At 54.2% G+C, this 25,160-nt stretch overlaps 1 protein-coding gene across 1 annotated transcript in view; it reads right to left on the bottom strand.

Moving 5' to 3' along the window:
* Positions 1 to 25,160, bottom strand: part of CACNA1B (calcium voltage-gated channel subunit alpha1 B) — a 197,347-nt gene that overhangs the window by 5,213 nt on the left and 166,974 nt on the right. The window contains exons 36-43 of the mRNA XM_007458994.1: positions 23,702 to 23,793; positions 21,254 to 21,398; positions 16,054 to 16,181; positions 9,530 to 9,626; positions 6,578 to 6,686; positions 2,028 to 2,135; positions 1,419 to 1,531; positions 513 to 640 (exon numbers count right to left, since the gene is read on the bottom strand). Coding sequence (XP_007459056.1) covers positions 513 to 640; positions 1,419 to 1,531; positions 2,028 to 2,135; positions 6,578 to 6,686; positions 9,530 to 9,626; positions 16,054 to 16,181; positions 21,254 to 21,398; positions 23,702 to 23,793 — 920 coding nt within the window. The remainder of the gene's footprint in view (positions 1 to 512; positions 641 to 1,418; positions 1,532 to 2,027; positions 2,136 to 6,577; positions 6,687 to 9,529; positions 9,627 to 16,053; positions 16,182 to 21,253; positions 21,399 to 23,701; positions 23,794 to 25,160) is intronic.

Genomic DNA, 25,160 nt, shown 5'->3' on the forward strand with positions numbered 1-25,160 from the left:
AGGGAAAGACCTTGCCAATTTGTCTACAAAACAGACATCAATATCAAAATGGAGATCTGAGAGGGAAAGTGTCTTAAAGGAAGATTAGAACACGAACAGGCCGTTAACAAAAAGCAGTGAGAAGCTGAGGTGGAAACAGATACCTTCTTAATGGTCTGCAGGCACCAAAGGCCAGCGAGGAAGCAGAGGGGAGCCCTCACCTGAGAGAGAAACAGGCTCCCGCAGTGGGAGGCGTGGTCTGGAATAGCAGACTGTCTAAATCAGGTGACCCCGGTGCCATCAGAGCACCTGTCTACTGTTACAGGAATTAGCCTCAGACGCACCACAGAACCAGCTCCAGCGGCAGACTGGACCAGCTGGACCCACCGCGAAGCATCTGGGTGGAGGTGGGTGTGGCTGGGTGGCGGTGAGACCCGAGGGCTCCCTGTCCTGGGGCACTGCCCACGGGAGCCCCGGGGGGAACCCTGCCCTCCTCCCGCCAAGGCCCCACGCCCTGCCCCGGTGGTACTCACACTGCCCCGCCATTGCTGAGGGAGGCCGAGCTCTTCTGCCGAAGGAAAACCCGGGCTCCGCGGAGCACGGCCGGCTGCGTCTGCTCCAGCGTGGCCTTCAGAGGGTGGAACAGGGACACGGGGCCCATCTGCAGAAGGGGCGCCAGGAGGAGGGTCTCTGAGGCCGGGGACGCCCCGTGGACCCCGGGCAATGAGGTGCTAGGCCACCTGTCCGGAACCCCCAGGGCAGGATGGGGATCCCTGGGCCTGCCCTTCGCCCATCAGAATTCCATTCCCAGTCTGGCCTGTAAGTGACTTCGGAACAGTCATTTCATTTCTTGGAGCCTCAGTTTCCCTTCCTACACAATTTGGGGACTGGATCTGATTACAAATGGCAAAAAGATTTCATCTCATCATCAACTTGGATTGACTGGTAGAGGCTGCCAGAGTCCCAGGCTGAGCAGAATTCAGAGGAGATTTCAGGGCTTGGGTGTGGGCACCAGACACTTCGCACCCTGGGGGTGAATGTCCTGAGTGCTGGACACAGGACAACTTTATAGACGAGAGTCTACACACGGTCACCCAAGGTTTTGGCTGTGTGGTGAAGTCGTCATCTTTGAAGGATGACCTCTGGAAGAAAGTCCTCCAAACTATCCCAGCCAGAGGCATGAGTGGGACACATCATGACCCTGGGCAGTAGGTTTGAACCTCTGTGGGCCCCACCTGTGTGCACCTCCCACTAACGGAAGCACAGGGTATATGGGGTTTCTAACTGTGGGCCAGAGAGGCGGCCGCAAGAACCGCCTCTCATCTTCCTTTTTTCCCCACTGCACTTTCTTCAAGAAGGGGCTGGTTCCCCTCTGCTGCCAAACAGTGGAAGGTGGCAGAGTCTCGGGGTTACTTCCTGGAACTCCTGGAACCTGGTACCTGGGACAGGCCTCCGGGAGCTTGGTGAATCTGGTCTCTGGTGGTTTTGTTCTGTTTGTAGAAGTCGAATATCATCAGAGCTGCGTACACTTTCCCCACTGTCATCTCATCGGCTGGAGAGCACGGCAGGCAAGGGAGGGAATACAAGAGAAAGGGGACATGCAGGGTGGGCTGGGGTGAGGAGCCAGCAGCCACCACGAGGACTCCTGGACCCGCGGGGGGGACCGTGGGGCTTGTGGCCCACCTGGAGCTGCACTGACTCCTCCCCAGTCCCCACTGGGCTCCACCCAACACAGCACAGCTCAGCTTAACCCCAGACACCTCATCCTTCTGCCAGCTCCAACTGTAGGCGTCTCCCTACCTTTTCTCTGGATTTTCGGAAAGGAATTCCCCACACTAGGAGTGTGGGTGGCTCTGCCCAATGGAATACGGCCCAGACATCTCCCACAGCCCCTGGCACCCACCTTGGAGATGAGTGCTCTGGGCTATCAAGGACGTGAGCCCTCCTCTCCAAGGTGACTCAACAATTGCCCTCACCCAGGACTCCCTGCTCTGCCTCTGGGTGCGACAGAAGAGGGGCGGGCAGGGGGAGTTTCTCACCCTACTTACGTTTATGGGGTGGCACCAGTAAATCCAGGGTCTTCTGGGGCAGATTGGCCCACACAGAGGAAATCTCCTTCCTCAACTCTGCGTCACACTGATGCTGCTTTGTGCCAGCTGGGGCAGGATAAGGGTGGGAAGGGAGGAGAGATGTTAGGAGCCATCCCACAGACCCCTTGGAGGAACAGGCAGAGCTGGGGTGGGCGGGGAGAGACCCCATGCTGGAGGAAAGGTGCACGGGGAAGAAACACTGCCGTGGAGGCTGGTCAAAGCGCTCCCCGCCAGAACCTGTCTAAAGAGGTGTGGGAGCTGAGCCGCCCAGTGGCGAGGGTGCCAGGGCGTGTAGGCATCGGTGGCGATGGGATTGGGAAGGGACACCGCAGTGTTCCAGCCATTGGTCAATCATTCCATAAAAGTTACTGAGCGCCCACCGAACACCAGGTGTTGTTCTACGTGATGGAACAAAACCAAAGGAAACTGCCCTTGTGGAGTTGCATGATTTTAATCTACAATAACGTAGCAGTAAGTTAAAAATCCAGTCTGTTGGATACAGGAAAAACCAAGAGGGGAGGGACAGGAACTATCGGGAGGGGCTGCAGTTTGGACAGAACGGCCAGAAAAGGGCTCACGGGACCCTGAAGGGGGCCAGGGAGCCAGGAGGGCGAGGCTGGAGCAGAGGGAGAGGACGTGCAGGTGGGGGCCGCTGAGACAGGAAGCAGCAGAGGGTCCAAGCAGAGCAATAAAGTACTCTGATCCATCTTTTTTTAAACATCGTGTTTATTAAAGTGTGATTTACGTACATAAACATTCACCTTGTTAGTTCTCCCACTCTGTGAACTTCGGTAAATGCATATGACCGTGGACCCACCATCACAATCCAGGCAGGAGCTCGGCACCCCTGCCAAGCTCCCTCCGTACCCTTTGTGGCCCACCCCTTCGCCCTCTCCCAGGGCCCTGGCATCAGCGATGCGTTTTCTGTCTCAACTGTTTCAACTTCTCAGAATGTCATACAAAAGGCTTCACACAACATGCTGTCGAGTCTGACTTTTCACCCGGCACGAGGCATCTGAGCCCCACCCATGCCAAGCACATCGGCAGCCTGTTTCTCTGTTGCTGAGTGAGAACCGTCTCATCGCACAGACACACCAGTTTGATTATCTGTCACCGTTTGGCTGATGGTTGAGTTGTTTACAGTTTGGCGCGATTATGAATAAAGCCACAAACTTTAGCGTATAGGTTTTTGTGTGCGTGTATACCTTCATGTCATCTCCCTTAGGAGTGGGATGCCTGGGCCACACGATCAAGATCGGTGAAGCTGTTTTCCAAAGCGGCGGTACCACTGTATCCAACACTAGGCACACGAGAACTCGAGTTTTCTGCATTCTCATCAGTACTTACTATTGTCATTCTTTAAATGGCTAAAATACTTTATTCTTTTTGCAAAATTGTTTTTGCTACTCAAGTTTGTGTGCTTGTCTACGTATATTTTAGAATCAGTTTATAAATTCCAACCCAGAAAGCCTGTTGGGGTTTTGCCTGGCACAACACTGAGCCTATCGACCAATATGAGAACTGACAACTCTGAGTCTCCCCATGAACACGATGCTGTGCTTGGCTTATTTATTAAAGAAGATTCCTTTGGTCAATATTCTGAAACTTGCAGCATACACTCTAGCACGTATATTTTTAGAGTTAGCCAGTTATTTGCTGTTTTTGGTGCAATTTTAACGGAACTTTTTCAATTTCAGTTGTTAATTGCTCATCTATAGGGATGCATTTGCTTTTCATATACTAACCTTTTTGCTATACTCAGGTATTAGCTTTAGTAACTTCTTCTTACAGCTTTAAACAACAGAAACATATTGTCCCAGTTCTGGAGGCCAGAAGCTCAAAGTCAAGGTATCGACAAGGCTGTGATGCCTTGAAAGGCTCTAATGAAGAACGCTTCTTGTCTCTTCCTAGCTTCTGGTGGTTCCCAGCAATCCTTGGTATTCCTAGGCTTGTAGATGCTTTGGTTTTATTAACTTTTTATTTGATTCTTTAAGATTCTCTGTACAGATAATCATGTCAATCATGAATAGGGACAATTTTATTTGTTTATTTCCAATTGGTACACCTCTTATTTCTTTTTCTTGACTTGTGACAATGGCTAGAACCTCAAGTATGATATTGAACAAAAATGGTGACAGGAGACATCCCTGCCTTGTTACTGATCTTAGGGGGAAAGGAGCCAGGCTTTCTCTGTTAAGCATGTCAGTAGCTGTAGGTTTATCATAGATATCCTTGATCAGATTGAGGAAGTTTGCTTTAATATCTAGTTTATGTAGAATTTATGTATCATAAGTGGATGTTGAATTTTGTCAAAGCTTTTTCTGCATCTATTGAGATAATCATATGGTTTTTTCCTCCTTGATATATTAAGTTATATTGATTGATTTTTAAACTTGAACCCATCTTGCATTTTTCATTCCCGGGATAAACCCTACTTTAATCACCATGTTCAGTTTGCTAAAGTTGTGTTGAAAATTTTATTGTTCGTATTCTTGAGGAATGTTGGTCTGTAATTTTTTTTGCTTGTAATGTCTCTGTCTAGTTTTGGTACCAGAGTAATGCTGGCCTCGTAAAATAAATTGGGTAATACCCTCTCTTTTTCTACTGTCTAGAGGACTTTGTATAGAATTATTTCCTCCTTAAACGTCTGGTTGACTTCATCAATGAAACAAATTGGGACCATGATTTTCTTTGTTGGAAGATTTTTAACTATGAATTTAATTTATTTAATATATACAGTATTACTAAGGTTATCTAGTTCCTTTTTTTTCCCAGGTTATCTATTTTTGAATGAGCCTCATAGCTTGTGTCAAGGAATTTTTCCATTTCATCTAAGTTACTGAAGTTATTGACATAAAGTTGTTTACAAAATTTCCTTGTTGTCCATTTAATGTCAGCAGGATCTACAGTGATATTCCCTCTTTCGTTCCTTATATTGGTTATTTTTATCTATTTTTCGTGATCAAACTAGCTAGAGGTTTGATAATTTTACTGGTTTGATTTCTAACATGACCATTCTGGCTGTTGTGTTGAAGGTAGACTGAAAGAGGCAAGGGCAGAAGCACACCAGTTAGAAGGTTACTGCAACAATCCAGTCAAGAAGAACAGAAGTGACTTGGACCAGGAGGTGGCAGCAGGAAAGTTTGGACAAGCGATCATATTCTGAGTGTATCTTGAAGGTGGAGTCAGAAGATATTATAAGGGTTCAGATATGGATCAGAAGTAGGGTAAGAAAAGAAAGTAGGACATAAAAATGACTGCAAACGTTTTGGCTTGAGCAACTCTAACAGCAGTTTCCACTGATGGAGCCGGGGAGGAATCTGGGTAGTATCTGGAGCGCAAGGGTCAGCACATGAACTCTGGATGCTCACTGGGCCTCCAGGTACAGACGGTGAATAATTTGTGGGGTATATAAGCCTGGGGTGTAGGAGCAGACCTGGACTAAAAATACAAAATTGGAATTCACAACATTGGAAGCCATGGGAAAAGGTGAGAATGTATGCCTGAGGCACACAGTGACCTTCAGAGGTTGGGAGAAGCCAGAAAAAGACACAAAGGGGTTTCACACAGAAGGGAGTGACAATTGCGGAAAGGCTGTGGACAGGTCCGTAAGGCAAGGGCTGAGAAGGGGAGGTCCCTGCGGAGCTTGACAAGAGCAGTTCCAGCAAAGCTTTGCACTGTGAAAGATGGACTGCAGACTAGGAAGGGAGAAATCAGAGACAATGCAGACCTGTGTCTCCTGTTGCTAAGAAGGAGAGAAGAAAAAGAGAGAAGTCGATGGAGGGGGAAGAGAAAATCTTTTGAAAAATAGGAAAAATAACAGCACATTTACACATTGATAGAAATAATCCAGCAGAGAGAGAAAGCTGACAGGGCAAGAAATAGAATACAGAATTTCTGTCATGACATCCTTGGGTAGATGATGAAAACAGGGCAGAGTGTGCAAGCGGGAGGACTGGCCTCTGCTCATCTGCTACACAAGAGAGGGCGGAGCTCAAGGGCACGGATGCAGGGAGGAAGGCCATGTGGGGAGAGGGCCCCTCTGGTGGCTCATTTTCTCTGCGAAGGGGAAGCTGTCATCACTTGCGGTGGGGAGGGGAGGTTCATTTCCTCCTTGGTTTGGCTCAGGCTGTGTCGTTCTACCAGTGACTCCAGAGAGGGCCTGATGGGGGAATTGGGCTCACTATGGGGAAGGGGCAGACTATTCACCACATGAGGGGTACTGGCTCATGTGACGCTGGCTCCAGCACTGCAGAACTCTGGGAAATCTGGAGTCATTCCATTTCACTCCACCTCAGCTTCCTCACGTGAAAATGGGATCACTGCAGCACTAACGTGCAGGATGGTTTCGGGGGACAAGGTCAGTCTGACAGAGGTACCAGGGGCAGTCGCTCTCCATCCAGTCCAGACAGGCCCCTCCTCCCGCCCCTGCACAGCTGCCTGGGGCGCCTCCCAGGGGCGCTCACGCAGCCCTGGCTCTGTACCTCCCTCAAGCCTGGCTCGCTCACCTGGAGCCAGCTTGATCTCCAGTGCGGTCCGGATGAGGGCCATCAGCGTGGACGTGAAGTGGACGGTCATGTCCTCGTTGGAGATGGGCATGTTCATACGAACCAGGCGCTGGGGACAAGGGGGCAGGTCAGGGCCAGGCCTCCCAGGGTGCCCCCGCCACAGGGCTACACAGTGCTCGAGGGCCCTGGAGGCTGGGCTTGGCCTCCCAGAGGTGGTCCCTGCAGGTGCCCAGGACCGAGAGGTTGGATGGATGGGAGTTTTGCCAGCATTCACACTACCCCTGGACCCCCACCCTCATCTGAGCTGAGGGTTCCCTTGGCTGCAGAAAAGTAGAAGTCCAGGGACATCTTGTACAATGGGGCCAGGCCATAAGCCTGGATCTCTCTGAAAGCACAGGCGTGTCTCAGCCAGAGGGGCCCTTGCCCACTGCCCATGACAGAACAAGTGTGTGGCCTAGGCTGAAGAGGGGTCTGGGCTGGCTGCAGGACCCCTGAGGCAGCCCACAGACAGGAGCATTGGACGAGGGGTGGGGCAACCAAGACCACAGGCTCAGAGGTCAGTTCCCAGTGAGGAGACCCGCAGCCCCGGGAAGGCCTCTGCCTCTCACCACCCAGCTAGGGGGCCAGGAGCAGATGCTTGATGCCACCAGCCCAAGGCAGCAAGGGAAGCCTTAGAGAGCAGCTCCTTCCAGGGAGAAGGACCCAAAGAGATGTGACTGCGCAGGGCCTCGGGCTCAGCCAGCTGCCTGCGGACCCAGGGCCATCCCACAGGAGCACAAGTGCTCGCACCAGACTGGGAGCCCTGCAAGCTTGCTCCCTGTTTCCCCATCAGGTGAACAGCCCCCTTTCCTCTCTTCCATTTTCCAGGACAGAACAGCTGGAGACAGGTGTGTCCCTGAGGCTCTGAGAACTTACGCGATCTCCAGGAGGAAAAGGGTCTCAGGTGTGCCTGGAACGTCCTGAGCATCGGGGGGCCACCTCGCCTGCCAAGTAGAGCCCTCAGGGCACCGTGAGCTCCCTGTCCTCTCGCATCCAGGATCGGAGCTAGAGGTGGGGGCACAGGGCCCCTCCCTGGGGTCTGCCTGCCCTCTGCCAAGCCTGCACCCTGTGACAGGGCAGCCTCTCTGTCCCTTTTCTGGGTAGGGCCACTCTGCCCCCAGGCCTGCCCCCAGCACCCTGGCACCAAATCCAGTCTTCAGCCTGATGGAGGGCAGGTGGCTAGAGACATGAGCTCAGACTCCGTCCCCTAATGCTGGCAAAGCCCCACTTGGCACCTCCAATCATGGTCCTAGGACCTTGCTGGTCACCTGTGTGACACACACGGCTTCCCAGAGCACGATGTCCCTGCAGACCAGCACCGAGGCAGTGGGAGAGGCAGAGGGGTCCCACGCCAGGGGAGAGGCAGGGAGTCAGGGGCCAGCGGGAAGGAGGGGCAAGCAGGTGTTTTCCAAGAGAGGAGAGCTCCATCCGGGCACCTTTGCCAGAGCCCCTCTGCCTGCCCAGGCCCGGGAGAGCCAGGAATCTCAGGGAGCAGCAGAGGGGTGAGACCAGGGCAAACAGACAGGAGTCTCTGCCTGGGCCTAGACCCTCTGGGACATGGCGCTCTGTGCATCTCCTGACCCTCCCCAGCTCACCAAGCCCATCCACCTCCACCCACCACGAGGCCTCACCTGGTCTCTTCACTGCCAGAACCTGGAGTTGGCCAGCACACCCGGGAGGAACTCCAAAGGCTACCCCGTCACGGCCCTGGCTGCCCACCCTGGCCCCAGGTGTCAGTGTGGACACAGCTCTCCTTCTTGGGGACAAAGCTACAGCCTTTCATGCAGGGCCTCCAGGCAGGCTCGACTCACATGCCGGGCAGGGGAGGACCAAGGAAGACACTAGAGGCGTCTGAATATGGCCTGGAGGAGCCACTTAGCTCCCAGAGGCTGTGCTGAGCCAGGGAAGAGATGCAAGCCCAGAATTGGAGCACAGAGACAGACAGCGTGGACAGAATCAGAAAGATGAAAGCTCTGGTGGGAAGCCTGCTCAGAGAGGGAGACAGCAGTCAGGCCCCAGACACATGCTGGCTGGGTCTCGGGAGTACTGAGGGCTCTTGAGAGGGCAGAGCGCTGGAGGGATGGGGGGTGCTTACTCACCAAGGGGGTGATGGAGGATGCAGAGGCAGGTGGGAGCAGGCTTGGGGATGGGGCTATGTGGCCTGCTCGCCCACCCGGGAGGGAGGCCTGGCAGTGTCCTCAGTTTACCCCCCTCCTTGCAGCTCAGCCCGCTGGGCCCTCAGCAGCAGGGTGGGAGGGACATGGGACCACCCAGGCCCCAGAGGCTGTTCTCACCCCGCAGGGCCCTCTGGAGCCCCAGGAATGAAGGCAGGATGCCTCTCTCCAGCACCCTTCCTTCTTAAGGCTCCATGAACCCACGAAGCCCTAGAGACAACGCTCCCTCCCCAGCCCGGGAAGTTCTGCACATTGGGGGCTGGGGGCGGGCTCCTCAGGTGCACCCTGCAGAGGCCTTGCAGGCCGCTGCTCCCCCAGGGTCAGACCCTCAGGGCTAGACAACTCCACCCACGTCAGGGGCTTAGGGGACAGAGGAGCAGAGTGTGGTCCTGAGCTCAGAACAAAAACAGGCTCTGTCAAAAAAGCTGGTCTGTCCCCTCCTTTCTGGGAAAGAGAAGGGAAGGAGAGAAGAGGCAGCTGGTGGGCTCCAGCGCCGTGTCCCCGGGCCTCCCCGGGGGCTCTCAGAGAGGCAGCCCTGGGGGACAAGGGGCCAGTGCAGGGACAGCTCGTGGTGCCTGCTTCCCTCTGTTTGGGAAGGAAGCAGAGATGGTCGGGGCAGAGAAGAGAAAGAAACAGTGAGACAGCACAGCAGCAGACAAACAGATGGACAAGCCCCAGAAGAGACACGGGAGCCCGGCCGCAGCACAGACAGCCTGCGGGGTGTGGGCGTGGGGTCTACCTTGTATGCAACTCGAGCAGGGCATTTCTTCCCCAGCCCCAGGGGCGGGGACATGTGTTTCAGCATCTCAAACATATCATTGTAACTGATGCGCCCACTGGAGGCCCGGCCCACAGGACAGAGGCAGAGTGGGGTCCACGGGAGGGGCGCAGCAGGAGGGAAGGGGGAGGAAGCAGACAAGAAAACAGAGCCAGTTAACCAGCGTCGGATTAAACGACAAAACAGGTAAAATGAGGAATTTCTCTGCTGGGCTCGATCCCCTCCTTGCCCCCAGCCTCACCTCCGCACTCTGGTCGCACGCAGGGAGCGGGCAGGGGGACATCTGAGCTAATGAACATGGAGGGAATGACAGGCTGCATCGGGGCGGCTTTGGGTTGTCAGCTCTGATTTTACACTTTCAGAAGCCACGGGTAATGCCAAATCGGAAAAGAGCTGTTCCACCACATGCCAGGGCGGCTGGTAGAGTTAAGTGACCAGCAAGGCCGGCTGGAGATCCACAGCACAGACATCAGCTTGCCTGGTGAGCACAGTCACGCTCAGTTTGCTTCCAAGTGAGCCGAGAGGCTTAAAAAGTGGAGAAAAGTCTAAAGCAGGCCAGAAAACTAGAGCGAGAGCCACGCTGTTCTGCAGGGAGCCCCGAGGCTCTAGAGACGAAGTCCACGGGGCCAAGGCCAGCTCCGGCCCCAGAGACACCTGAGGCCGGCCCGGGGCAGGGCTGCTGCTGGGTCAAGGCTGGGTGGGAAACGGGAGACTGCAGAGGGGGCACGGGGGGGCAGCTGGGGTGAGATGTGGCTTGGTGCCACTCTTGTACCCTCCTGACAGCATGCCAGGAAGGGCTGGGACCAACATAAGGAATAAGGCTCCAGGCTCAGGGAGGTGTCCAGGGGTTGTTGACTGTGTCTCCTCCGAGGCAGACGGGCCACCAGTCCTGAAGCCTCACCTCCACCCCTGGGATGGCTGCCTACGGGACCTGCTTGGGCTCCCAGAGACACAGGCGGGTTCAGGCCACCGAAGAGAGAAGGGGGACAGCCTTCTCCTGGCAGGTGGATCCACCCCAGGGTCTGGCCCTCCTCCCAGGGCTCCTGGGCTCAGCTGAGTGGCTCCATCCAGAGGTGAAGCAGGACCTGTCTTTGGGCCCCCACTGCCTCTGCCCTGTCCTCCGCCCCGGAACCAGAAAGCCCTGGGTTGTTGGACTCTCCTGACCAGAGGGGCAGCTGCTCCTGGTCTACCTGCGCCCACACCCCCCTCCTCGGGGGCCCTTGGCCTCTGGACTGTCTGACCTTCAGTCCACCTTCAAGAGCCCGGAGGCAAATCCGGGTGAGACGCCTGCTTCCTTGGCACAGGTGGGACCCGGTCCCCATCCTCACGGCCCGGCCAGAAAGCTCTGTGCGCACTGTCTCACGAGGCTGCCTGTCCCCAGCCAGCTGGAGGGGTCGGGAGTCAGATGGGGAACCGAAGTGTCCCGGAGGTTGGAGTGCGGGCAGGACAGGGCAGGAGGGGCGAGAGGTGAGGTGTCATCATTCCCAAACCAGGCAGGGAGTGTGTGCTGTGTTTGCATTTCGGGCAGGGGAGAGTATGTCAGTTGGAGGCTCTGGAGTAGCACACCTGGCAGGCCAACCTACGAGGGCAGTTCTTCCCTAAGCCAACGGGTGGCGCAAGACAACGCAACAAACTGTACATATCCTTATAATGAATCCGGCAACTGGAAAGGAAACGTCACAGGTCATGGCAACGGAGGCACGAGGAGCCCGTCCGCCCGCCCAGCCTTGCGCAGTCTGGAGGTGGAGCTGGGGCAGGCTGGACAGGCGGCTCCCGGCTGGGGCCTGGACCGGAGAGCCCCAGGAGGTGCGGCGGCCCGCAGACAGTTTCCAGAGCCCACTGCAGCCAGGAGACGTTCCCTACAGAACAGCCTCGGGCCCTGTGTGTCCACCCTGCACACAGCACCCCTGGGCCTCGATCATGGCTGTCTGGCCGCCCCTCCCCTCACTCCCTGAGTGCCTGAGCCCCCAGGGCCCCCTTGGCCGAGCCTTCTCTGCACACCTGGCTCTCCTGACTATCCCTGCCTCTCTGAGCACACCGTGTCCTTCCCTGGGGTCTGCGGGTCTGGCTAAGGGTCCCCCTTGTCCCCGGGTGGGCACCCCAGCCCACGCTGACGCTTGCCTTTCCGGCAAGATGGCCCCCTCAGTCTCACCAACTCCAAACTGTGTTGCGTTTACTTCTGGGAAAGAGGGAGGGAAGAGGAAGCCCCATTCCGGCCTCACGCAAGGTGCTTGCTAACCTTGTGGACCCAAGGGACCAGCACAAAGAGGCTGGAAGCCTGGGGGAGGCACAGCCCCTACCGTCACTCCTGTTCCTCGGCCCATCTTCTCTCTTCTGCCATCAAACCCCTCAGCCGCCACCAGAGGAAAAGTGGGGGCCTGATCCTGTCACGCTGGTTCCAAAGCTGTTCTCTCTGTCTATAAAACGAAGTCAAGGCTAGCTGTTTGGCCACCCTTGCAGCCCCTCTGCGATGCGCCCTCCCCGCGAGCCAGGCACCCAGCGCCTTCCCGTGCCCCCGCCCCCACCCTCCTCTAGAGCGAGCTCCGTCCACCCCGCTCCTTCAGTTCAGCTCAGCTGCCACCTCCACTGACCCACCAGCCAGAGGTAAGCTCTCCCTCCACAGACACGCCTGGCCTGCAGCTCCTCTGCCCCACGCCCGGCTGGGCCGAGCAGAGCTGAGAGCACACGCCTGCTTCCCTGTGGGCCCCAGGCCCCAGCACATGGCACAGGCTCAGGGACGTTTACTGGACAGATGGGTGACCATGAGGGTGAGCAGACAGATCGCTCACGGTAGCAGGTAGCGACCCTCCTGCTGAGTCTCCACACTTCACCACGAAGCGCTGAGGCAACAGCAAAAGGGAGGGTGGGGGAAGGCGGCGCCAGGAAGCAACAACTCCACGCCTTCCTCATCCCCCCATGGCATGCATGTGTACACACACATGTGCACATACATGCCCAAGCACACCTGCATTCTCACACACACATACACACACACATGCAAAGATGCACTGCAGTCACATGCACACATGCACACAATCACACGTGCTGCTGCACATGCAAAAACACATGCACACACACATATGTGCCTGCTTGCACATAAACACACACACACTCGGGTGTACACAGACCTGTGCACAGACAGCACACACATGCACATGCTTGTGCACACTCACTAATACACATACACACAAAAGCTCAGGAAATTTCATAAAGTTTGTTTTTGTTTCAGCCTCCTCAAGAATGAGGAGACAGCAGATGGTCCCTGGGAAATAAAGATGGTCACAGCCCTGCGTCCGTCACAGAGGCTAGTTGAAGGCTCAAGCACGCTCTGCCCTGCCCAGTCGTGGGGTACAGACCCAGCCTGCTCAGCTGCCTCAGCCGAGCCTCCCGCTGCCCCAGCCACTCGTGGGAGAAGCAAGTCTGAGTGTCAGTTGCAGGTCATGCCTGTGCGACTTTCGGACTAGGGGTCTTGTGTTATCTTGCGTGGTATCTTGCTCTGGGCTGAGGCTTACATTCTGCTATCTACTCTTCCATAAGCACTTCACCATATTCCTGAATGCCTATGCCTCCCAGAGGCCCCAGTTCTAGAACCCTGGATTTGGGAAACAGTCAGCCATCTCTGTGCACAATCACAAAGCTGCAGTCTGACCCAAGTCCACTTCTTGTATGTCTTAATTCTGCTCCACCTGGGGCTGACTGGGGAGGTGCTGGGTCTACAGTCCATAGAGATCTGGGAGACATGCTCCCCCTCTCGCAGGCCTGCACTGACTTGCCTTTGCCTGTTAGTCCAAGGCATGCTCTATACAACATCTGTTTTTCTCCTCTAGAAAAATATACGCCCAGAAGCAGCAGCATCTCTTCAGACCACAGTCAGGATGACCCTCCTGGAATGAGCCTCAGTCCTGCCTCACTGGACTCTCTCCCGCCCTCTGCCTGACAAGGACCAGGCCTTGGGTGTGGTCAGTCTCCCCTCCAGTCTGACTGGGCCGACCAGAGAACCCAGGAACACCCCTGAGCCTGTGGACTCAAGCACGTGCTGTGGGCAAATGTGCTGATGCATCCAACAAATGATGGGACTCTCTAAGACCATGAGAATCACATACAACACGAGCCATAAATACCAGCCAGGCTTGCTCTACACTGTGTGAAAACTGTCCATTTCTCACTACTTTTCACTACACACTGGGACACACTCAGAGACGCTCTGGCGCTGCCCAGACCGGAAAGGGCCTCACAGAACGCCTCCTGGATCTTCACCGTGATGGGATGGGGGATCCGGGGAGACCGCGTAAGAGGTGGGTACGGGAGCCCAGCCAAGCTCCCAGGCTTTGGGGCTGGAGGGTCAGGCGGCTCCAGAGTACTCCCCTTGCTGACTTGGATGCAGAGTCCCAGGTGCTCTGTGGGCAGCAGGATCCTCCCACGAGGACGCCGACCCTCTCCTCCAGGCCTCTGCCACACAAAGGGTGACCAAACACAGAGCTGCGCCACAGGGACGCGGGCAGGCCAGGGAGCCTGAGGGAGAGGAGGCGGGAAGCGGCCGCACCCCGGTTCCAGGGGAGCCCCCGCCCTGGGGCACAGCTCACCCCCGGGCTCACTGTGAGTGACGCGCTGAGCAGGCCTGAGCCTTACCGACGGCCAGATCTCTCGGGCCCTCTGCGTCCTGTGTTTTGCTGCGGAGAGTACACCCTTAGTAACTCCTCAAGCCACGGATCGAGAGGGCGAATGAATGAATGAGCAAGGGAATGAGTGAGTGAGCGATGAAGGAACAGACAAATGGGCAGATGGTGGATCCGTGCTGCCGTGCTGACCCCAGGGACGAAATGTCACAGGTGTGCAGGCCTCTCCCATGAAACAATCTCCACCGCCTCCTGACCCCAAGCCACTCCCTTCAGGACACCCCTGCTCCGTCTGCAAGCAAATCGCCCCTCACTTATGCAACAGCAGCGCAGTAACCTTTTTTTACCAAGACCAAAGGGCCTCAATCACACTAGACCCTTCCTGGCAGCTCATCTGGTTTCAATAAAACTTTACCAAGAACCCTCTATTCGCGGCCTGGGCTGGTGACACAGAGGTGCACTTGGCTCCTGACGTCAAGGACATGGCGGGGAGGGAGAGCCCTGAGTCCACAGAGGAGGATGTCCTGAGGCCCCACATTATTAATGCCCACAGAGGTCTCAGAGCTTCACAAGAACGGTGAGGCCCTGAGAGAAGGTCCTTCTCTGTTTCCACACGCTCTCCACGACCCCAGATGTGAGAAGACGGTGAGCTGCCGTTCAGTAGGAACCCTGAGTCTCACAACGCCCTGAAAACCTTCCATGACCCCCAGGTAACCTCCGAAGGGCTGGACGGAGGGTCTGAGGATTTCTCAGCCCAGGGAGCTGTATGTACAAGGACAGCGAGAGTGGGAAGGAGCGTACCCCCTGGGAGGCGGGCTCAGCAGTACCCCATGGAGAGCAGGATGGAACCCTAACTTACCCCAGCCAAAACCCAAAGGGGAAACACTCACTTGAAACATGTCTGCAGCCACCAGCCCTGTGCTGAGATCCGTGGGTGGCAGGGGCCACCCCTGAGGACCACGCAGCATGGGGCTCACTCACCACGCAGCCCTGTGCTGAGATCCGTGGGTGGCAGGGGCCACCCCTGAGGACCACGCAGCATGGGGCTCACTCACCACGCAGCCCTGTGCTGAGATCCGTGGGTGGCAGGGGCCACCCCTGAGGACCACGCAGCATGGGGCTCACTCACCACGCAGCCCTGTGCTGAGATCCGTGGGTGGCAGGGGCCACCCCTGAGGACCACGCAGCATGGGGCTCACTCACCACGCAGCCCTGTGCTGAGATCCGTGGGTGGCAGGGGCCACCCCTGAGGACCACGCAGCATGGGGCTCACTCACCACGCAGCCCTGTGCTGAGATCCGTGGGTGGCAGGGGCCACCCCTGAGGACCACGCAGCATGGGGCTCACTCACCACGCAGCCCTGTGCTGAGATCCGTGGGTGGCAGGGGCCACCCCTGAGGACCACGCAGCATGGGGCTCACTCACCACGCAGCCCTGTGCTGAGATCCGTGGGTGGCAGGGGCCACCCCTGAGGACCACGCAGCATGGGGCTCACTCACCACGCAGCCCTGTGCTGAGATCCGTGGGTGGCAGGGGCCACCCCTGAGGACCACGCAGCATGGGGCTCACTCACCACGCAGCCCTGTGCTGAGATCCGTGGGTGGCAGGGGCCACCCCTGAGGACCACGCAGCATGGGGCTCACTCACCACGCAGCCCTGTGCTGAGATCCGTGGGTGGCAGGGGCCACCCCTGAGGACCACGCAGCATGGGGCTCACTCACCACGCAGCCCTGTGCTGAGATCCGTGGGTGGCAGGGGCCACCCCTGAGGACCACGCAGCATGGGGCTCACTCACCACGCAGCCCTGTGCTGAGATCCGTGGGTGGCAGGGGCCACCCCTGAGGACCACGCAGCATGGGGCTCACTCACCACGCAGCCGGGTCGTACTCAGCCCAGACCCGGATGAACTCGTCCAGGTGGTGAGGCCCTAGGATGGAAGAGTCCCGCGTAAGGTACTCAAAATTGTCCATGATCACCGCCACAAAGAGGTTCAGCATCTGCAGGACAGGAAGGAAGAGAGGTGACATCCAGAGACCTCGCCTGCCCCTCCCCCACCTCTCCGCCTGCGGCCGAAGTCTCCGTGTGAGGCAGACAGGGCAGCAGACGTCACTGACTCAGGCAGAGCCTGCCCAACCTGCTCCCTCCACAGCCTTGCAGAGGGCTTCCCAGGCCCCCTTTACACTGCCACCACCACCAGCAGCATCCTTCCCCGGCTGCTGGGCCCCACAGGCTAACCTCAGCCCAGCATCTGTCCTCTGGAGGCTTCTGTTCTCTCTTCTTCCGCCCCACCCTCACTCAGGCCCAGCGCCTCCTGTCCATGATCTGTCCGACCGTCCAGGTTGCTCGCCTCCAGGGTGTGGTCCCCACCCTCTCCCCTTCTCAGGTTAGCCTTCAAGGAAAGCAGCAACTTTGGACTTAATAGTTTGGGCTCTAGAGAACTACAGCTCAGGCATTTTGTTTTGTTTTGTTTTAACTGAGTTGAAATTCACTTAACATACAATTAAGCCTACAGTTCAGTGGCATTTAGTGTGCGCACAATACTGTGCAACCACCACTTCCCTAGTTTCAAAATTTTTTCATCACTCCTAAAGAATACCTTGCACTCCTAAGTAATCACTCCCTGTTCCTCCGTCCTCCCATCCCTAGAAACCACCAATCTCCTTTCTGTACCTATAGATTTGTCTATTTTGGATATTTCGAATAAAAAAATCCATACAACATATGACCTTTTGTGTCTGGCTTCTTTCACTTAGTGTGATGTTTTCAAAGTTCATCCATGTTGCAGCATTTGTCAGAACTTCCTTCCTGCTTATGGCTGGATAATATTCCTTTGTAGGCATGTACTACAATTTGTTTATCCATTCATCCAGTGATGGACATTTGGGTTGTTTCCACCTTTGGCTGTTAATGGTTAATGCTGCTATAAATATTCATGGACAAATTTCTGTGTAGACATATAATTTCATTTCTCTTGTGTACATACCTAGGAATGGGATTTCTGGGTCATATGGTAATTTTATGATTAAGTTTTTGAGGAACTTCCAAACTGTTTTCCACAGAAGCTATTGTTTTTTACATTTCCATCAGCAATGCACAAAAGTCCCTATTTCTCCATGTCCTCACCAACACCTGGTATCTTCTGTTTAAAAAAAAAAAATTATTCTAGCCATCCTCGTGAGTGCAAAACGGTATCTCATTGTGGTTTTTATTTGCATTTCCTTAATGACCAAGGATGTTGAATGTCTTTTTGTGCTTGTTGGATAGCCAGTTGAATATCTTCTTTGGAAAAATGACTATTCTGATTCTTTGTCCATTTTTATATGGTTGTTTCTCTTTCTGTTGTTGAGTTGTAGGAGTTCTTTATATATTTTGCATATTAACCCCTTATAAAATATTTTCTCCCATTCCTTCTATTGTATTTTCATATTTTTATAATATCCTTTAATGCACAAAAGTATTACATTTTGAGTAGTTCAATTTATCTATTTTTTTCTTTTCTTGCTTGTGATTATGATGTCAAATCTAAGAATCCTTTGCCAAATCTGAGGTCATGAAGATTGGTTCCCTATGTTTTCTTCTAAAAGTTTTACAGTTTTAGTTCTCACACTTAGGCCTCTGATCAATTTTGAGTTAATATTTTTACATGGAGTGAGGTAAGGGTCCAACTTCATTTTTTTGCATGTGGATAACCAGTTAGCTCCTCTCCATTTGTTAGAGAAACTGTTCTTTCCATATTGAATGGTCTTGGCATCCTTGTCAAAAATCAATTGGCCATAGATGTTTGGGTTTACTTCTGGACTCTCAATCCTATTCCATTGCTCTATATATTTATCCTTATGCCAGCACCACTTTGTCCCCCACCCCCAGGCTTTATTACGGTGGAATTAACAAAATTGTCAGATTCTTAAAGTGTACATTGTGGTGATGTGATATACATATACATTGTGAAAGGGCTCCCGCCATCTATTAACTAACACATCTATCACCTCACATGTTTATCTTTTAGTGATAGAACATTTAAGTTCTACTCTCTTAGCAAATTTCAATTATATAACACAGTCTTAAAAACTATACTCACCATGTTTTACATCAAATACTCAGACTTTGTTTATATAGCTGGAAGTTTGTACCCTTTTATCAACCTCTCCTTATTTCCCCAATCCCCAGGCCCTGGCAACAACTTTTCTACTCTGTTTCTATGATTCTGACTTCTTTAAAGAAAGATTCCACATATAAGTGATACTATGCACTATTTGTCTTTCTCTGCCTGGCTTATTTCATTTAGCATAATGCCCTCAAGGTCCATCCATGTTGTCACAAATTGTAGGATTTCCTTCTCATGGCTGAACACTATTCAATTGTGTGTGTGTGTGTGTGTGTGTGTGTATCACATCCTCTATATTCATTCATCTGTTGATGGACACAGGTTGTTTCCTATCTTTGCTATTATGAATAATGCTGCAAGGAATATGGGAGTGTAGATATTGCTTCAATATCCTGTTTTCATTTCTTTTGGATATATACTCAGAAGTGGAGTTGCTGGATGAATGGAATCAACAGAATAATGTCATGCCTCGGCTCACCCTTGACATGTCCAGGGAGTGTTGGTCCTGTGGATGGTGTGGCATCATGAATGTGGCTTTCTATGGAACCGTATTTCTGCAGCCAGAGCACAGTGAAGGCAACCTGGTGGGCTCAACCTTGCACCCATGGATTGGCTGGCTCTTGCAGCACCAGATGTCTTTGAACTTCATAGAGACCAATGTCCCCACTACCTACAAGACGGGTGACTCTCCAGAAAGCTTTCCTTCCCCACTGCCCACAGTGGGTCTTCTGAGGTATCAGGGAATGACCCCAACATGCAAATCCTCTCCTTGGTTTCTTGCAACTAGTGAAAGACTAGTTTCATAGATTTTTCTGTATTTTTCTATCAATATGGAAGCTCATCTGTCTCAAATGCACATCTTTCCCAACTACCCCAACCTTCCACTGTACCTTCCAAAACTCTCAGTTCACCACCAATAGAAATTCTTTTATCTTCATCTTACCTGAACATTCTTCACCTTCCATTGCTCTAGGTGAAACACTGATATCCACCTCGATCCTCTTAAGAAAAAAGCCTGCCGTTTAAGGTTCATGGTCTACCAACCTCCCCCTGCTTCCTGGGAAATGTGCACCTGACTTGCTGTATTTGTCCCCACATCTACTCTTAACTCTTGTTGCTGTTAATATCCACAGACATGGGTCAACTATTGCCTGGCCTCTCTGATCCCTGACCTCCCGCCAGCCTCCCGCCATCATCTCAGCCCCTTACTCGTATGACTGTGCAAAACAACTCATTACCAGTGACTACCGATGAACATTACCATTACCACCTCCAAGTCTTAACCACAGATGTCTCACTCTCTGCCCACAGTTCCTATCCTTCTGGCTCACTAATCTAACACTTGTGTCCCATGGGGACCTCCGATCCAGTGGTCCTTCCCCTCCCCTCCCGCCTGTCCCCAGGCCTGATCCCATATCCAGCACTAAGATGATACTTTTACACACATCGTTTTCTCCCTCCTTACACTTGTCCGGTAAATCCCAAATCTGAATAATGCACTTTGCTACCCATGGTGCCAAGTAGAGAATATGGCCCGAGAAAAGCACAAACTGTGCTGGCTGGTCCTGCATGAAAGTTATGACTGGAAATCTGAAGTGTCTGCTCAGCACTGCCCACTGTGGAAAGGCGCTGTGTCCGCTCTTGCTATGCTCTTTGCTTCTTATTATCTCTTGAACCTGCTGCAGTAAGGCTTTGACCCTAACACTCCAAAGAAACTGTTTCTGTGAAGGGCGCCCATGGCCTCTCCCTTTCCACGCCCCATGAACAATTCTCAGTCATCATTCTACTTTACCTCCTGACAGTACTTCACATGGTTGATGATTCCCTCCCACTAGGGACACATTCTTCCCTTGGTTTTTAGGGGACTGCCCTCTGCTGGCTCTCACCTGCCTCACTGCTCCGAATCAACTTCTGGATCCCATGCTCCTCTCTGCCTCCTAAATGCCCCCAGGGCTGGGTCTTCAGCCCTCTTCTCAAATAATGCTCCTCGAATTTAGCACACACAGAATCACCTGGGAAGCTTACTAAAACTGATTCCTGGGTCCCCCTCCCAGAGATCCCGATACAGCAAGTCTTGGAAGGGACCCAGGAATCTGCATTTCTAATCAGTGCTCAGGCAATGTTTAAGCCGTGGGTCTCTGGACCACACAGGGACCTAGAGGGTATCACAAAGCCTGATGGATACACCAAATACTAACGACGACGAATTCACATCTCCAGCCCAGAGGCCCCCACGTGTCTCTAACCCCCCTCCTCATCCCCACGCCCACGGCTCCCCAACCTTTCCATCTCGGGGCAAGAACCACCCACTCCATCACCCCAGCAAACCCCAGAAGGCAGCCTTTTTCCCTCCTTTACTCTCATGCTCATGTTCAATCATCAGTTGTGTCGGCTCTACCTTTACGATGCAGCCCAAGTCCACACAACTTCTTTCACACTCACCCTCTCCAACCGTCACCTCCAATTATCTCCTGCTCACTTACAGCGTCTCCTGACCTGAAGCCAGAAGCCAGAGTGAGGTTTTAAGATGTCAAGCAGAGGATGCCACTGCTCACAGTGTCCCAGAGCCTTCTGCTGACTTGTAATAAAATCCACACCCTGGGACCTGGCCCGCTGACACCTCCAACCTGACCCCACGAGTTTCCGTAGCTCATGGGCCACAGGCAGGCTGGCTGGAATTCTGCTGCTTTGTATCTTATCACCACGGTGCAAGTCCTTTTAGAAGCTGAGAACTGAGGGACAATTGCCCTACAGAAACTTAAGACCCCTTCCACAGAAGTAAAGGCAGGCCCACAGGAGCTCATTACCCAGTGGGTCCTTTCGGGAAACGAGGACCTTCGACATGGAATCAACTTTCATGTGACATGGATCTAAATCAGGGACCAGCAAGAGACTAGGGGGGCCCAAGGCGGTCTGAGACCAGCTGATGCAGGCAACGGGATGGGCACAGCGTCCGGGACTCACCAGGAAGGAGCAGAGGAAGATGAAGGACACAAAATAGAAGTAGGCGAAGTCACTCCCACACTCGGCGGCATTGGCGAGCGCGTCGCAGGCCCGGCTGCCGAGGCAGGACAGCATGATCTCGTGCCAGGCCTCCCCAGTGGCACTCCTGAGAAGAGGGCAGAGCATGAGGCCCAGGAAGGAAGGCCCAGGACCGGCCCTGGGAGGGAACCTGGGAATTCAGGAGAGCTGGGTTCCTTCCCACAGGGATCCCGCACATGTGTGAGGTCTGGGTATCAGATGTTCCTTCTTAAAAAGAAGCCGCTGTTCGTCTCCCTCCCATGGGAACATATGTATATGTACAGCTGATTCACTTTGTTGTAAAGCAGAAACTAACACACCATTGTAAAGCAATTATACCCCGATAAAAATTGTTAAAAAAAAAAAAAGCAAATCTATAGAACCAGACCAGAAGGAACTCGCCACATAAAAAAAAAAAAAAATTAATGGTGTACAATTTTTGACTGTATCAATTTATAAAGTTATCAGTTGACTGTATTAAATTTAAATAAATATACAATATTACCATTAAAAAAAAAAAAAAGAAGCCGCTGGCATTAGCTTTTCAGGCTGATCATAACTGGGCAAGCACTAGCTACGGGGAAGAATCCACCGCGCCAGAGGCCAGCACCACGGCAGAGTCTCCCCGTGGGCTCCCATCTCCTCCCGGCACACAGCCGCCCAGTCTTCCTGGATTCAGGACACAGGGACTCCACCCTTCCCTCTGCTCAGGCCACACACGCAGAGCCACCCTCGCCTCCTCTCTCACCGTCTCTTGACCACCAGCTCATCGGCCTTCAAACCAGCCAGGCACGTACTACCCCCACCTCCCTGAGCTGCTGCAACAGCTTCTTAACTGGATGCTCGCTCCCCACCAGCAGCCCAGGGATAAGATCAATGACCCCTCAATGACCCCCTCACTCCCTGCAAAAGTTAAAATCCACATGACTACCTACAGCCTGCCCTTTCCCTGACCTCACCCCACACCAGCCTCCCCAGCTTCTACTGCTTCTCGAACACATCAAGAGCACCCCCACTCTGAGCAGCTACTACAGAGGCCCCTCCTGCGTGGACTTTTGCTTCTGCGCGTGAGGCCCGCACCAGATGTGCACCAGACCTGCAGGTGGGCCAGAGGCCTGGGTACCCCCTGTGCCCCTATGTGGTCAGCCCTGGGCAGAAGCTGGGCCCACTCCCTACGGACAACAGCTGGTTCAGCCCGTGCCAGGCCTGAATGACGAGGGTGCCCACGTGTGACACCAAGATGAGGAAGGAAGAGAGATCTTTGAGATCAAAGGCTTAAAACCAAGGCTCACGTCATATCTTTTGTGGCACAAGGCAGGCTATTAATAAACAAAGAAATAAAGTTAATGTAATAGCTAAAGTCCAGAGAAACGACACTATTTGGGGAAAGTATAAGAAGCCTAAGGATGCTTCATCTGCTGCAAAGAACAAGTCAAAAACTCTGTCAGGCCTGATCTGAGCTCACCCTCCATATAAAGAAGAACTCCCACGGTGCCCAAAACGCATCTGCATAGGGCCAGATGTGCTGGGGGTCCCCAAGAGTGGGCCTGGCAGCAGCCCGCCCGATGCATTTACGTAACTGAACACAGATGGTGAAACCTCAGGAAAGGGCCCAAGGCAGGGTGTGCTGTCAGGACCCCTCCACCATAAGTCACTACAAAGAGCTCTTTTCTCCCCTCCTAGGGTCATGGGGAATGAGGGAGGCACGTTCCACTCTCTGGCCTCCGCCCACAAGTGCATTCTCAAGCCAGGCAGATGGACAGTCCCAGCCCACGGGTGTCCACGCCTGACAGCCATGGCTGGGGAGCCGTCCCACACACATCCGCGCAGTGAGGCCTCTGAGCTGACACCAGCCTGTGCTCCTCCAGGCCCCGCCCTGGTGCTCCCCTTGGCTGCACACCCGAGCCTCAGGAACTGCAGCTCCCATCAGAACGGCACCGCTGGCCGGTTGGGTGCCCTGGCCCACTGAGTGGATACAAGCTGCTGACAGCAGCTCTCCACTGCCCTGCTTCTCCTGATGGCACAGATCACCGGAATCACTAAAGTGAGCAGACGGGAAGCTTGGGGCTGGCACACCAAGAAAAGCCCTTTGGACACCTTCTGTCCTCCCAGACCTCTCGGGCTGCAGCCCCACTGGAGGCCTTGCAGCTGCCGCCGGGGAGCAGAGACAAGGCGGAGGAGGCGGGCCCGGCCTGGCGCTCTCAGGCTGACCTCCTCAGGGCCTCCCCTTCGGCTGTCGTGAGGCCCAGGAGCCCTTAGGGAATAACAAGCAGGAAAAGAGGAGAAACTGGAAAGGTCCACTGTGGAGAAGCCAGTGTGACCAGGGCTGGGGGGTGGTCCCATCCTGAGTGAAGAAGCCAGTGAGCCTGGACCCACCTCCCCACAACGCACCTGAACAGCAGCATCAAGGCTTGCAGAAACGTCCGAAAGTTGTTGTGCCGGTTGATGCTGGTGTCGTCGTCCAGGGCGATGTTTCCAAACACCTGAGTGGAGAAGAAGGCTGCGGACCGCTGCTGCTGCTGCGCCTTCAGGAGCTGCAGCCAGGCAGGAGGGGTGTGCGTGCGCGCGTGCACCCGCATGCGACGGGGCTGCCCTTAGCCAGATGACCCCGACAGAAACCCCCACCGCTGCTGCCGGCGCTGGTGGCTTCCAGCTCCAGCAGCGTCTGTGCACTTCCAGGGTAGAGAAAACCTCTGGAGAGGCGAACGTATCCCTGCCCTACGGCCCAGCGTGCGCTGACTCTGGCTCTGAGCCTGTCTGGGGATCTCCCAGCATGACTAGTAAAAGGGGGGGACCCAGAGCTAAGTCTTGGTGGGCTCTGCCAGACAGAAGAAGGGAAGCGTTTTAAAATTCACTCTCTCATCAATGACTCCAACCCAGTAATCATACTGCTATTACGATACGTCACTTGAAGCTTTCTCTTTACACGTCTGTGCAAACATCACAATGGGCTTTCTATCCATTTTAATTTCTTTCTTTCAGGGTTAGAAATGCAAATGAGTCCCTAACTCTAAGCAGCTTAAAATCTGGAATCCAGATGAAAATTTACGAATCATCATATATCCATCAAAAACAAAGATCAGGCTTTAGGATGAGGGGAAGATGGCGGAAGAGTAAGACGCGGAGATCACCTTCCTCCCCACAGATACACCATAAACACATCTACACGTGGAACAACTCCTACAGAACACCTACTGAACGCTGGCAGAAGACCTCAGACCTCCCAAAAGACAAGAAACTCCCCACGTACCTGGGTAGGGCAAAAGAAAAAAAGAATAAACAGAGACAAAAGAATAGGGACGGGACCTGCACCAGTGGGAGGGAGCTGTGAAGGAGGAAAGGTGTCCACACACTAGGAGCCCCTTCGCGTGCGGAGACTGTGGGGGGCGGAGGGGGGTAGCTTCGGGGCTGCGAAGGACAGCGCAGCCACAGGGGTGCCGAGGGCAAAGCGGGGAGGTCCCCGCACAGCGGATCGGTGCCAACCGGCGCTCACCAGCCCGAGAGGCTTGTCTGCTCACCCGCCGGGGCGGGCAGGGCTGGGAGCTGAGGCTCGGGCTTCGGTCGGAGCGCAGGGAGGGGACTGGGGTTGGCGGCGCGAACACAGCCTGAAGGGGTCCAGTGCGCCACGGCCGGCCGGGAGGGAGTCCGGGAAAAGGTTTGGAGCTGCCAGAGAGGCAAGAGACTTTTTCTTCCCTCTTTGTTTCCTGGTGCGCGAGGAGAGGGGGTTCAGAGCGCTGCTTGAAGGAGCTCCAGAGACGGGCACGAGCCGCGGCTAACAGCGCGGACCCCAGAGACAGTCATGAAACGCTAAGGCTGCTGCTGCAGCCACGAAGAAGCCCGTGTGCGAGCA

This window comes from Lipotes vexillifer, unplaced genomic scaffold (genome assembly GCF_000442215.2).
Source record: "Lipotes vexillifer unplaced genomic scaffold, Lipotes_vexillifer_v1.1 scaffold636, whole genome shotgun sequence".
Taxonomy (NCBI): Eukaryota; Metazoa; Chordata; class Mammalia; order Artiodactyla; family Lipotidae; genus Lipotes; species Lipotes vexillifer.